The sequence below is a fragment of the Neodiprion fabricii genome, chromosome 4, assembly GCF_021155785.1.
Source record: "Neodiprion fabricii isolate iyNeoFabr1 chromosome 4, iyNeoFabr1.1, whole genome shotgun sequence".
NCBI lineage: Eukaryota > Metazoa > Arthropoda > Insecta > Hymenoptera > Diprionidae > Neodiprion > Neodiprion fabricii.
In genome coordinates, this window is record NC_060242.1 from 26891985 (window position 1) to 26905746 (window position 13762).

The 13762-nt window shown below is 37.2% G+C and overlaps 3 protein-coding genes across 5 annotated transcripts; 1 reads left to right on the plus strand and 2 right to left on the minus strand.

Annotated features, from left to right (window-relative positions):
* The first annotated feature begins 702 nt into the window (after positions 1 to 702).
* On the plus strand, positions 703 to 2644 carry LOC124179929 (28S ribosomal protein S10, mitochondrial). The gene is made up of 5 exons (XM_046564805.1): positions 703 to 913; positions 995 to 1099; positions 1490 to 1617; positions 1694 to 1895; positions 1990 to 2644. The coding sequence occupies exons 1-5, from the start codon at positions 899 to 901 to the stop codon at positions 2059 to 2061; spliced, it is 522 nt and encodes a 173-aa protein (XP_046420761.1). The 5' UTR covers positions 703 to 898; the 3' UTR covers positions 2062 to 2644.
* On the minus strand, positions 1762 to 4725 carry LOC124179928. The gene is made up of 2 exons (XM_046564804.1): positions 3864 to 4725; positions 1762 to 3152 (listed from the first exon to the last, which is right to left on the minus strand). Exons 1-2 carry the CDS (start codon positions 3976 to 3978, stop codon positions 2704 to 2706), a joined length of 564 nt encoding a protein of 187 aa, XP_046420760.1. The 5' UTR covers positions 3979 to 4725; the 3' UTR covers positions 1762 to 2703.
* A 3272-nt stretch (positions 4726 to 7997) lies between these two features.
* Positions 7998 to 13376, minus strand: LOC124180554 (beta-1,3-glucan-binding protein 1-like). 3 transcript variants are annotated; one of them, XM_046566202.1, is made up of 8 exons: positions 12903 to 13373; positions 12154 to 12375; positions 11743 to 11894; positions 11522 to 11658; positions 10890 to 11053; positions 10438 to 10811; positions 10078 to 10188; positions 7998 to 8123 (listed from the first exon to the last, which is right to left on the minus strand). In XM_046566202.1, exons 1-8 carry the CDS (start codon positions 13018 to 13020, stop codon positions 8046 to 8048), a joined length of 1356 nt encoding a protein of 451 aa, XP_046422158.1. In that variant the 5' UTR covers positions 13021 to 13373; the 3' UTR covers positions 7998 to 8045. The 3 variants fall into 3 exon arrangements, with proteins under 3 accessions (XP_046422158.1, XP_046422157.1, XP_046422159.1); XM_046566201.1 differs by having other exon boundaries at positions 7998 to 9938; positions 12903 to 13213; XM_046566203.1 differs by lacking the exon at positions 10078 to 10188 and having other exon boundaries at positions 12903 to 13376.
* Positions 13377 to 13762: the final 386 nt, after the last annotated feature.

Sequence of the window (13762 nt, forward strand, 5' to 3'; positions counted from 1 at the left end):
AAGATCGAGAGAGCAAATGAAAAGTTGTTGGAATAATTATGAATACTAATGTTATGGAATACATCGAGCGCGCGTCGAATAGAATCCCATTTCGAAATGAATAATTCTTCTATTTTCATATTATTTCTGTATGATTGTAGATAATCTATTTTGTCTCTTTGAAAGTTATAAAATGTATAGTATGCATCACGTATTAATCGTAAATGGATCATATATATTAATATCGTAGATGGACCGCATATACATATATACTTTTTGGTCTCTGCATCATTAATAAATCTGATCTATTATTATTTATGATCTATGTATACATTCTTCTCTCTGGTACCTACACTTTAATTAAATCACTGTTTTGCTACGAATTTTGGAAGAAATTTATTCTCATTATTAATTTCTTGTATCGCCGATAAGTCGGTAAGTACAGACAGGCCAAGTACTTGCTTGCGCCTACCATTGTGAAGACTGTGTTACTCGGAAGGTGAATGCAGCCAGCATCATGTCGAAATCGGTAACTCTGATGTTCTGCAATAAGCTCTCAACTCTACCGTTGGAACATCTCACGGGGGCGCAAGCGCACGACGATTTTCGGTTGTTACAGCAAAACTCACTAGGACAACCATTGCAGGGTCACTGTCTTTTACATTCTTCAGTCAACGGAAAACATTTACTCGCCCGATAAAAAGGGTACCTTCCGATAGTGCTAGCTAATGGAGGATGAATACTAGAGGATTGTAGTCACGGTCGTCACGGTAGTCACAGATTGAAGTATTGAGGTTATGAAACCCTAGCATTCCTTCCATTCAGTCTTGAATTTGCAGAAATACCGATAGTCTGAATATATTGACGAGTTGTTCTAATTTATGAACCAATAAATCAATCTTTCGTAACAAATATCAACATGTTATACTCGAAGGTAATTTCACAACTCTTATTCTCAACATTAGACACAATTACTGAGTTAACACTATATGAAATGAAACCTTTTCATTTACAGACGGCATTAGTTTTCTGTAATGTATTACCAAAACTGGGACTTGAAACAACTAGCGGAATACTTGGCAGAGCTCTGTCAACACAATCTCAGCAGTCAATTGAAACGGTGATCACGAATCACGTATTGTAATCATTTATTCTTAGCCTCCATTTCGATCTCATATTTTGAGAATTTATTGACAATGCAAATTTAGTTTCAAACCAGCGTGCACTAGCGCTGATAAATGTTTCAAGACCTACTGAAAGTAACAAAATAAGTCGAGAATTCTATGAGTCTGAAATTACTAACGTTATTATATTGACACATGTTTATTAGGAAAATCATTATTTCGCAACCTAAGAATTATTCGAAATCCAGTAATCCATGGCAAAGCATTACGATCTTGGGAAAACTTGACTCCATTTCAATCATTCTAGAATTGCAAAATATTGCTCTTTTCCCCTACATTGTTTTGGACATGTCAACATTACCACTGTCAACTTTTTAATTTTCTAGGCTATACCAGACAAACTGTACAAGCAAATTCAGTTAGAGGTTCGGGGGAATGATCCAGCCGTTTTAAAGAGTTATGCACACTTCACAGTATCGGCTGCGGAAAAGCTTGGTGCAACGATCGGTAGAAAGTAAATTGATTTGATCAAGATGAGCCCCAACTTTTCAAGTCATTTTAGTTATGATAGAAGCTTTTTACTTTTCTAGCTTCGCTCCGCGCAAGCCAGAACACAAACGTTACACGCTATTGAAGTGTGTACACATTTTCAAGAAACATCGTGTTCAATACGAAATCAGAACTTACTACAGATTTATTGATCTTCATCGCCTCACCGGATCTACTGCTGATACGATACTCGAATACATACAGAGGAACTTACCTGAAGGAGTTGCTATGAAAGTCACAAAGGTCACAAGTCAATCATTCCTACATCTTACAAAATATTCAGAACAAATACTATTACAAATATCAGAATACATCATTTTTATATGCTTTTCTGCAGGTTGAAATGCTGCCTCTACTAGAATCTATCAGAGTACCACCAAATTCAGCATCAACTACTAGTACGAACTAATTTCTTTTTGAAAACAATATTATAGTCTTATATTTAGATTTTTAATAAACCAAGTATTTCAAAAATTCTGTTTACTGTCATCATCGCTTTTCGCAAGCAATTATCCTACAGGCTTAACTGCTGGTATATGTCTAAAATTAAGGATAGAAATCAGAATCTAGTTATTTCACAGATCAACTACAAGCAAATGTACTTTCGAACTTGTAAATTTTTACTTCCTCAAATTGTTTAAAATCGTTATAACATGCGTTCAGGAATTATGAAAGTTGCTAATCATCTCACAAGAATGATATACGAGCATTGAAAAGTGTTCGTCATTGTGCGATTCTACCGACATAATTATAGCGATGTCTAATATCTTATTCCAAGTATATGAATTCTTAGATGTATTATATGATTTATTCATACAGATACTCATACAGCCAATAAGCAGTCTACGCACGCATACTTGAACGATTGTATTGGAAGTTATTCGGCGTTAATCCTCGATTCAACGCAATAAGCAATGATTATAATAACCGCCTAATTACATCATTTCCATACACATTTACATTACATATATGACGATCAATCACTATCCCATGAAAAATAAAAGTAACGCTTAATATTTAGCGACCAATCTTGCGAAACTGCCAATGACCATCATTGAGACTTGATTACGGTTATTATTTCGCTACTGTGCATGTCGATCTCGTCCTTTTTTAACGGCGTATCCTCGAGTTGGGGTAGCTGAGGCTTAGCCCTGAAAATTACAGGTGCGTTCTTCCTGAATGCGTTCACCCTTATCGTCCTCAACGGGGAGTCAGAGATCGTTGCATCCTTGTGGTTTGCCGGCTGATCTGCATTCGATTTCTTGAGTTCGTGGTAATTAGGGATGGTGTTTAACTTGATTATTTGGATGTTGTTAACGCGATCATCGTCTTTATGATCCAGATGCACATTATTTGATCGCGTACGAGAGCCGATCGCGGAACGAATATCGGTTAAAGTTGGAAGACCGACTCCAGGCGTGATATGAATGATGTTATTGTTTACGCTGTTTCTTTGCAATTGAGCTGTGGCAGTACAACTCCAAAGAACGAATTCTCCGGCTAAAAATAAATAATATATAATATAGTATGTATGTAATGTAATATATAATAAATAATATAGATGTATGTACATTAAACCTCAAGGGTAGCGAACACGGCTCGGTGAAGTTTTACTTATTTGAGACATCTAAAGATAATTAAGGATTTTTTTTCAACGTTTCTCATCTATCATGACGCTGGATTAATTATTCACCAGTAAATTTAATTCGACATACTCATAAAAAATGCTACTACTTGTTGCATAAAACACGATCCAAACTCGATAATTCAGGGGATGAAAGAAACTACTAAATAAACTTAAATAATTTCTTTTTCCTGTTTCTTTTTTTTTTACATATTATGTATATACTGCGACATTTGAAAACTATGCATATCGAATTCTAGATCTAATTTCTCCTTTATGTCTGCTTTTTTCATTGAATTATTAGAAAATTCACTCTGTCAACGTGAATTGGATTTATGAAAATAAAAATGGACCGGATTAATTCAAGGAAACGTTGACACGTAGCAAGAAAAATTTGCAGCACATTCACATATGTCTAAAATTTAGTCTTCTCCCCAAGCAGCTTCATTTCTTCCACCGTTAGTGTGAAAATTTCAAAGTCAACTTGACTAGCGTTCCATGTTAGTCCCAAAAACTATATTATTTTATTCAACACGCAGCTCTATCACATTTCAGAAATCAAAAACTCCACAACTCTAATTGCTTACCCGAATTCTCCGAATACTTTGGAAACCGCGTAGATTGCGGATTGCGTGGCCTGGCAAATCCAGAATTGCATACCAGGATAACACCGATAACAGGAATAATCCTTGAGGACACCATAATTTATCCGGATATTTTTTACCGCAGGATAGAGGTATGTTAGCAAAATAATTTACCCTTCCAGGTATAATGTCACAAGTAGAGCACTTTGATCGTTGCGCGATAATGACTAAATAATTATTTACTGCGAATCATAGAATCTAGAATCGCGGCGAGGTAAGACTAAATAAGTCCGAAAGGCCAGAGTTCTCGGACGATACAGCACCTGTTGTCTGTCAGTGTAAAATTTATAATTGATCGAGCAGGACCTCTTGCCAGCACACAAACGCAAGGTAGAAAGGCCCGAGATGTGTTACAGACGCGCAAAGACCGCCCACTGCAAAATGCGATGTCGCCGTTACACGCGTAAAGATTTGAATACCTGCAGACTCTTCGGTGCTATCCTAATAATGGAATGAGAGATTGCACGCGATTCTTTTTTCCACGGTTCAATTTATTATCTTCTTCTTTATGTCTCGTTTTGTTTTAACTAGGATAATAAAGTATGAGGTGCTCTGTCGTTCTCCCGACGCAGTTCGCCTCGATCTAAAAAATATTATTACACCAATTTTGATTCGGCCGTACGAAATAAAAACCAGAAGATATCTCGAAATAAAAAAAAAATATGAAGGCGTTTTAGATCGAAGGTTGCGTCTTCGTTACACAGATCCAGTTTTCAAGTGCTTTCGGTAGTCTTGCGTAATTTCGCACTGATGTAGGTATATTTCCAGATGTATCCGTAATGTGTGGTACAAGAGATATAATGGTGATTGAGCAAGAAGGTGTACGAAGAAAAAACGTTAACTATATGACCCTGAAAAAGATCTGGATCCTATTAGAAACATAGTATACAATTAACGTGTGCCGCGAAGAAGGGCTTCGGGTACATAATATCCGGATTAGGAATCGCTTCGTCAGAAGGCCGGTTCGTTCAGTCATTAATATAAGCCGGCAGCACAAGACTGGTAAATGAAGTAAAAAAACTAGCGCGTATTAAGAAATTGCGGTTAAAATGAATATATCGTCGTTTTTACCAGATTCACGATCGGACCTATATTGCTAATAATTTCCGCAACATTTATTGTACAGATACTCGAGTAAGACTATAGGTACAATAATTGAGTGCCCGCGGCTAACCGTGACCCTAGAATCTGTCGTGTTCAAGGTCCCCTCTATTCTAGGAACAGGTACCTGGGTATTGATAATCATAATCAAATTTTGCATGCGAGCTCTCTTGCACATGTTGACGAGCCAAGCAAACATTAGCGTTTTTGATTAGGATGATCGTTAAACCCGCGTGAGCATTAATGCTTAGAGTCCTTAACTTTGAACGGTGAAATACATACACGTGAGCATGTCAAGCGAACTTATAGTACTCATATAATATACAAAGTCACGGTATACAACTTTCGAGAATTCAACTTTTTTCCATAACTTTTAGTTTTCCATCGTAATCCGCACAGCGCCCTCCAGTGGTATTATTACATAAACACCACTCAATGTGAAGAGAATATTTTTTTGATATACAGATACATGTAACCGTCATATACATATAAACTACTCGAAGCTTTTTACGTATACGCCTTATCGTCAGAATCAATTATAATCTACTATAGATTTTATAAAGGCTACGAAGAATGCATCGTAAATTTCTGATCAAAGTTACAACGAAGAAAATTTTTATTCCTCCATAATTCATTAATGATCGCGAAGCTTGACTTTTGTGTACGGCTGGGTTCTCTAATCGCAAGATATGGTATCAATCAGGCTGGGTTGAGTATTATCTCTGTAGTGTGAAACAAACGTGCCATTCTTTCCTAAAACATATGAAAGCTCCGATGTGTTCGCGACGTGTCAAATATCGGAATGAAAGTTTGTATTAATCAAGCATGACCATCACAAGGAGCTTTTGGTGTTGTTGGGGTGAGTCTTATAATTTATCTCATCGTAATATATACTTCACCATTGTCACACCTTGCTGGTTCAATTTCGCAAGACATCATCTTATCCTACGGAAACAGCTGTCAACCAGCCAAAATTATACATCGTAGGATATAGCGTAATGAAATCTGCCTTCGTTAATTATTTCACACATTGTATTGGATTAGAAATTATGTGGAAAAAGTTTGAAGTGCAGTGTCTAAAATGATTGTTGTACAGAAATGAATACCTTATACACGCGTAGTATGATAGTTGGTATAAACGCACGACGATTTGTCATCGGATGGACGAAGCCTATGATCTAATGTGTTTACAATCTAATCACCTGTAAACTTAAGATATATAAGTTGTAACATTGTAGTCACGAATGGTGATAAAAATCCATACGAATTATACATTTTCGTACACACAAAATTCCTAGACATACAACAAGAGTCATACAATATTAAAGTATAATATGATAAATATTTTACTAGTGGATGAGCAGCTGGTAATTCGTTTTTTTCTACATTTTCCACTCAAGCCACAATATTGCAATCTAATGAAGCATTGGGTACAGAGACCTCCGACCTGTATATATATGATTCTGACACATCATACAGATTACCGGGTGTCTGAGATCAATCAATATTATTCTCGAAATTTCATCGGCGGTTCAGTTCGAATACCAGCCGCTGATTTAACGCGCACGTGACGGGATGTGATGAATTATTCAAATCCTCATTAGACTTGTAATCTCGCCGGTGTCTCCCAGGTAGGCGACCTTCCATTCTGGCGAGCAGACCATTCAGAGAAACCGACTTTGTCAAGAATGAGAAAAACGGTCGGCCATCCATATTCCTCGACGGTCCTGGCGTCGAGGGATTTCTTCAGGACATGGAGACCCCGGCAACCTCGCTGAGTCACTGCCTGGTCGAAATGTTCGGAAAATATCACGACCATGTGGTCCAGGTTCGATTAATTGCTTCAAACTTTTTTCCAAGCACTGCATCTCAGGGTTAGACGATCCGCATATACCGTAATTTATAAACGAAATAAAATACAAGCATTCGTAGAATTGGCCAAACTCCGTAAAAAATTTCCGATTGTTTCGTCAAGCTCCAGACAAAAATTGCCTCCAGTCAACTACAATATCCGTGATCCATTGTGACGGACCGGTAAATAATGTCATTTGCTAATGTATAAACTCCAGACAGTGAACACGATACGCAAAATACCGGTTGTTACGATTGCACCAGCTATACCCAACACAAACGATTTCGAATGTGTTGGACACGAGATCTTGTCGTTTTTTATTCAAGAAATAATAAAAAAATAAACTGTGACCGTCTGATGGGGCTGTTTCGGCATTTTGCCTTCCATCTTCTTTACTTTCTTGGTCTTCTTTTTGTTCTAATTTTTATTCTCTCTTTTGTATTAATATTTACCCGCCAAACTGGATGCCGCAATTATTTGCTCACATATAGGTATACATACCTATGTATTGTATAGGTGAACGCTGCAACTGGCGAGGTTTTGAAGTACAAGGACGTTTTGTCCGAGGCTCTTGCACTCGCAGCTGGGCTTCGTTCCCTCGGCGTTACCCCCGGGAAACTCATCGGTTTACTAGCAGGACCAAACGATCCCAAGGTCAACACGATTCTCGTCGCATCGCTCATCCTCGGCGCCGTTCTTTACCCGATTGATCCGATCCATAAATCTTCTGGTAAGTATAAGCTATGTAAATATTTTACCCATGTATGGTAGTTCGCACATGTTTGCAGGAAAGGATAAGATAACAGATGAAAGAGAAAAATGAGTTGTGTGGAAAAATAAAAGATCGCAGTTCGAAGTTGGCGAAAAATATTTGTAAATTGCCGTGTAAATTACTTTCTTACAATTCTCTTTTTGGATATTTCTAATACTAATCACTTTACTACTATATCATTTCCTTAGACGCAAAACTGACCGCGTTACTGGATAAAGATCCACGAATAGTATTCTGTGCCGAGGAACATGTCAGTACTGTAGCCACTCTAAAATCGACAAAGACATCGATAGTGTCGACGGACAGGAAGGGAAAACCGGAAGACAATCATCCCGTAGAAGGCGGTTTTTTCTTTCAAAACATCCTCAAAGAAGAGGAAGGTATTGTCGATCTAACGGATCTAGGACCTGGCGATGTTTTGGTCGTTCTGCAAGGAGAGAGGAGCAGCGAGAACATCGTCCTCACGAACGAAATACTCCTGAAAAATTCATCCCGAAAGAAACAGTTCAAGTAAGCAACAGAGTCAATTGTATTAATGTTTAACGGCTGAAATTCTTTTTTTCTTTATAGCCAACCCTGCAGTTATGCTATCGCAGTTACAGATTTCTAATTTGAATTTATTGTCTGATCCTATCGCGTGCGTGATCTGTTCATCGAATCGTTCGTTTGATTTACGTAGTAATTATTTATTTATTTATTTATTTATTTCTTAGCAATTTTTATTTTTTTAATTATCGTTAACGAATTTTTGATAGACTCAACTGATTTTCGACCATTGGAAATTTGAATAATATCTTTCATATATCAGACACACTGTGTTTTGTTACGTGTGATATTATTGGCAGAAGTGACCTAAGCCAGAGTCTGATTATGGACTACGGCGACTGGGCAACGGCGTCTTGGATTATCCGGAGGCTCGTTTTATTCAGATGTGGTGGTGGGACTCTTACGTCTTTTCCACCTTACGAACCAGAAACTTCCTTAGCATTAGTACAGAAGCACCGGGTTTGTATTTTTAATAAAAATTTCATTTCATTGTCAGTCGCTCCATGTTCGATGTTTTATTAGGAATCCGTTACGATGTTCGGAATAAATACCTATAGCCGCGAAAATTGACGCTCCTGAAGTAAAAAGCCTGAGCATCAATTTTTTCACAAATCTTCAACAAAACCTGAACAGTGATATTAACATATCTCTGGTCCTAAAATTCAAAAGACAATTAATCCTGAAAAATTGGAATTTTTGCACCGGCAGGTCACGTGGATGGCGCTGAAATCGTCCCAAATCCGGCAACTTTATGATTGTCAGGCTATCGTTGGGTACGACTTGAGCAGCCTAAAAATGGTAAGCGCACCATCGACTGGGTCTGCACTTCACTCCGCAATTGGGTCAAAGCACGATTCTCTTCGGGAGCGTCTTCCGGCCACCCGCATTATAATTACAGGGTAAATAAAATTCATTACGTTAATTAAAGAAGCACAACGGGCCAATTTCATGTGATTTCATTTCAAACCCTTCGCATTACTTTTCGAAGTGACTTTATATTTGCAGTTATTGATATAACTTAAATGGAATTTTATTTCACAGAAGAACCATTGCAGATGTAGTACCCGTGTGAATTCAGCTTTAAGACTCAACGATACAGGTGTAAAACAGATTCAACTACAAGACACATTGGCCGATAAGTAATTAACGCCAGACTGATAATTCCATGGCATATAATAGCGATCTCAACAAACACGTTAATGTACATTGTTTAGCCATTATTATCCTGTACAATTCTATATTTGTTACTAAAGTTTTCGGTATATCTATTTATTTCAAAAATAAACTGTATAAGAAAAGTCGCTCACCTACTTTTATTCACGTTTTACGCATGAGTGTATTATTGTAATATTTCCCATACTCAAGGTATTGGACAAATGGAGCGAATTCAATTCTAATTAGAAACATATTTTCCATTTCAATTCGCTCGATATCACACAAACTTTCATTCAAATTTTATGATCATTTACATAAACATTTTCCAGAACGAGATCAAAACGTGTTCCCTGTCGATATGGAATACATATACGGATTCCACCGTGAAGAAGAGGACGAAATATATTCATTTTCTATTTACATAATAAAAGTCGGTCAAACACCTTGATTACTGCAGGATATGTGCAACAGCAAATCTTTAGAGTGCATAAACCCGGACGTAATCGATCTGCAGATGCGACTTACCAGGATTATTCGAATCTTGCCAACTTGGTAACCAATAATTTTTTGCTTCCCAAAAGCGAAGTAAAGCCTGCAATTATACACACGTGATTAACGAATTCGAATTTCCTTTGTGTTATAGTAAGTAAAGGCGATGGCATTGAAGTAAACAATAGTGATAGATGTATTTCCAACACGTGTAATCAAAAACTTGTAAGAACTGTTCAAACCTTGGCTGCGACGTTTTTCCACGGTTTTTCATATCCAACACCGTCGCCGCTGCGTAAGTTGTCCGGAAAATCACGTACTCCACCCACGCCAACTCCCAGAGTAATGTAAAACTATCATTACAACCAGAAAACCGACTTACAAATCCGCAGTATTTCTCATTTATGGTATGGTTTTTTTCTACATTTGGAAAAAACGACCTGACGATGCAAAACATGGGTTTACATATAAAACATTTACAGCGGTAACTCATTTACGCCGTTGCGGGTTTTTCTTCTTCTCATTGAACAAAACGGAGTTCGATATATCTTCTATTCTGCAGTAAATTGTATATCATTCGGTAAATAAAATTTTTTTTTTACCTGACCGTCGAAGGGTGACATCTTATTTCTTGTTCCTGATGAGGCATTGCTATTGCTGAACCAGTCATTCTGTCTAGGAGTCAAGCGACCGGCTTCTTCGCCATCGACATGAAACACGAATCCATCCGCGTTCCAGGTAGTCGAATATACATGGAATCCGGAAGTCCAGTGACCTGTGGTATTTGAAAATTTCTGGATATCCACGCTCTGGAAGTTTGGTGCCGAACCAGCTCGTAAACCGAATTCCAACAGGCGCCCATCATAATTTCCCGTGGTTCCTGTCAGCACCCGATTTCCACGCGCCATTCCCAGCTGCACGAAAACGCTTTGGAATTCCGAAAATTGCGTAGGATTCTTCGGCTGCAGCCATAATTCTGTCGTATTCGATGATGGATGTAGATTTTTTTTCAAATTGTAAACTTAGGGAACGGCGGCGAATAGAGGTTTCCTACCTGGATAAAGCCAGTCGCCTTCTGGAAATTTTGCACGAATCTCGACTCTTCCGTACTGGAAGTTGAAATGATTGATGGTCGTTAGACGCGCAGATATCACTGGTGGTAGGATAAGGTATCCTGTAGCTGACCGGGAACAATCAGAAGGCACCTGACTGGTACACCTGTCATAGAAATAAGTTACAAGATTTTATAGCAATTTCTGTATCATTCGGAAAGGACCGAACGATATACACAGGTATGTGTACAAGAAGATTAAATCATGGTTGCAAATATTTGCAGATTTTCAAAATCAATTTAAAATATCTCGATTACCGTATATTTTATCTCTCGTATATATTATCTATATATCGTATACTAATATCTCGTTAAGAATCAAATTTATAAGTTGGAAGTTCAGCACCGAAATACCGGAGAGTAAACCGTTCGATATATAATTCCCAGTTCAAGACTCGATAATCCGAACACAGGCCTATAGTCACTTGACATTAATCTGCGTAAAACGAAAATCATGTTGATCGGTTCCATTATTCACAAACAGTTCTCTATACTTAGAATTACATATTTTGTTGATCAATGCTTCTAATAATATTTCAGAGTTTATCATTTTAGTATAAAGTCTTATTACTTACTCAGCCAGAGTCATGGTGCCTACTGCGGTAGCGCGTTCTCCGTACGAGTCTTCAAGTAGACTAGGAATCACGTGAAGCGTTCCATTCTTGATTCTCACACTTTGCTGGTGGTTGTGGTATACACAAAATTCATATTGCTGCGACGAGAAAAATATATATTATTCTACACACTTCTTTTTCCAAGTCTTATACATATAACAGCGTTAAAATTGTGTACTCACAGGTTGTGAAGGAATGAATATATCTCTTGACCAAATCGATGTGTTTAACGAATCAAAATTGTCTTCCAAAATTAACTGGCCTTGACAAATCAACCCTTGACGCGTTGTGGTAGTGATGCTCGGGGTGCAAGAGCCCGAAGGACTTGTTGCCGCTAAAAAAAAATACCAATATCTAATATTTCACCCAAGACTATTTCAACTTTATAATTAAACAATTGATAAATCTTTTGACCACGTATTATATGCCAATTGCATGGAATTAAATTGCTCTCATCGTCATACTAACGATGATTCAATTCTTTCTCGGCAATTGAATTCAAAATCCAAAAATATGATAAAATACATTACACGTATAACGTTCAGGACAGAGAGTGACTAAGATTTGATTAAAAAGTTCGAACAAATGCTTACAAGGACTCCACGATCCCGTTTTCTTGTGCGGACTTCCATCAACTTGAATGTAAATCCAATAGTGGAGAACGTCTCGTCTTTGAACAAGAGTGTGAGTATCTTCGAACATCCATTTACTCGACGTGGGACGAAAGATCTCACGGGATATTGATCCACTTTGGTCTGGGATTATATTTTTGTTAACGTTTCCGTTAAACGCAACCAGTTGTATTCCCGTTGCATCTGAAAATGTTCTCATATAGCATACAAATGTGTAATCACATATTAAAATTACTACGCAGCAGATAATGCAACGATATTACATTGAACTAACAACAATCATTAATAGTCTACTGATAAAATTTCTCCAAGATGTAAAATATGAAATATGCAATCTTAATTACGCTTAAAACGAACGTGAAATACATAATTTCAATACACATATATCGATCAATTATATAACGGAGAATAAGATTATTTATATTTTCGCGAAAATAAACTATGCCCCAAGGTAATTCTACTACAGCAATAGTGAGGAATAGTTTGACTAATAAATATTTATTTGCAAATGTACCGCATAAACAATGATCAATAACTTATAACGGATTAATCGAAACAATCGGAACAAAGTTGTTCAAATATTCGTATTGAAAATTGAATTCTTTCTAATTGAAGAACTTAAAAAATTAAATTTTTATTAATAACTTTAAATGTATCGTGCACGTTATTTTAGGCCCGAAAATTTAACGGTACAACTAATTGAATCTCACCTGGTATAGACACTCGAATTCCACGAGGAGACAGTAGCTGAATATCAGGATCCGGTACCGTGTAAGCACAAATTCCAATACAGCAAAAAGCTACAAATATCAACGCGAGTGTTTTCATTTGAGAAAAAAAATCTTATGCAAATGGTGCGTGTCAAGTGGCTACAATGACAAGTTCGGATTGCTCGCTGTTCGCGTAGTGAACATCGGTACCGGCGTATGCGGCAAATAAAATGATTGTCCTTTTTATTTTCATTACGTAATTCTCCCTCTCTCACTCTCATACACATCGGAAAAAACGTGCGATAAGATCCGCTGACACGCGTATTAATGAATATTCAAAATAATCGATATCTAAAAATTCCACGAATACCAATGGGAACCCCGCAAACATATCACGCTATTCCGAGAAATCCGTAACCGCAAAATGTCCATCGGTATAACATGAATCAGTGACTGATTTACAGACATATGGGTTTCCGAGGTGGAGAACATTTTTATACTTAATTAATGTAGTCTTCTATTTTCAAAATCCCTTGACTAGTAAATTTTCTAGACTAAAAATTTAATCCACTTCACGAAATTCGCACGAGAAAACACGAAGTAAACAATCCGACCATTTTTCAAATTCTGTCATTGTTTAAAAGAATGCGGTGATACTAAATTCTCAACTTCAGACTTTCTTGATTGCGCGGGTTTGGGCATCCTTAAATCTGTAATATAGTTAATCTGGATACCAACATGTGGCTTGAGCGTTGTCAAAACATCGTTTTACTTGTTTGGTATTATATTTTTTCTCAATTATTTGTGTACATCACTTGATTAAAATTACTGCGATCTGCTATATTGTTAATAGAGTTGTA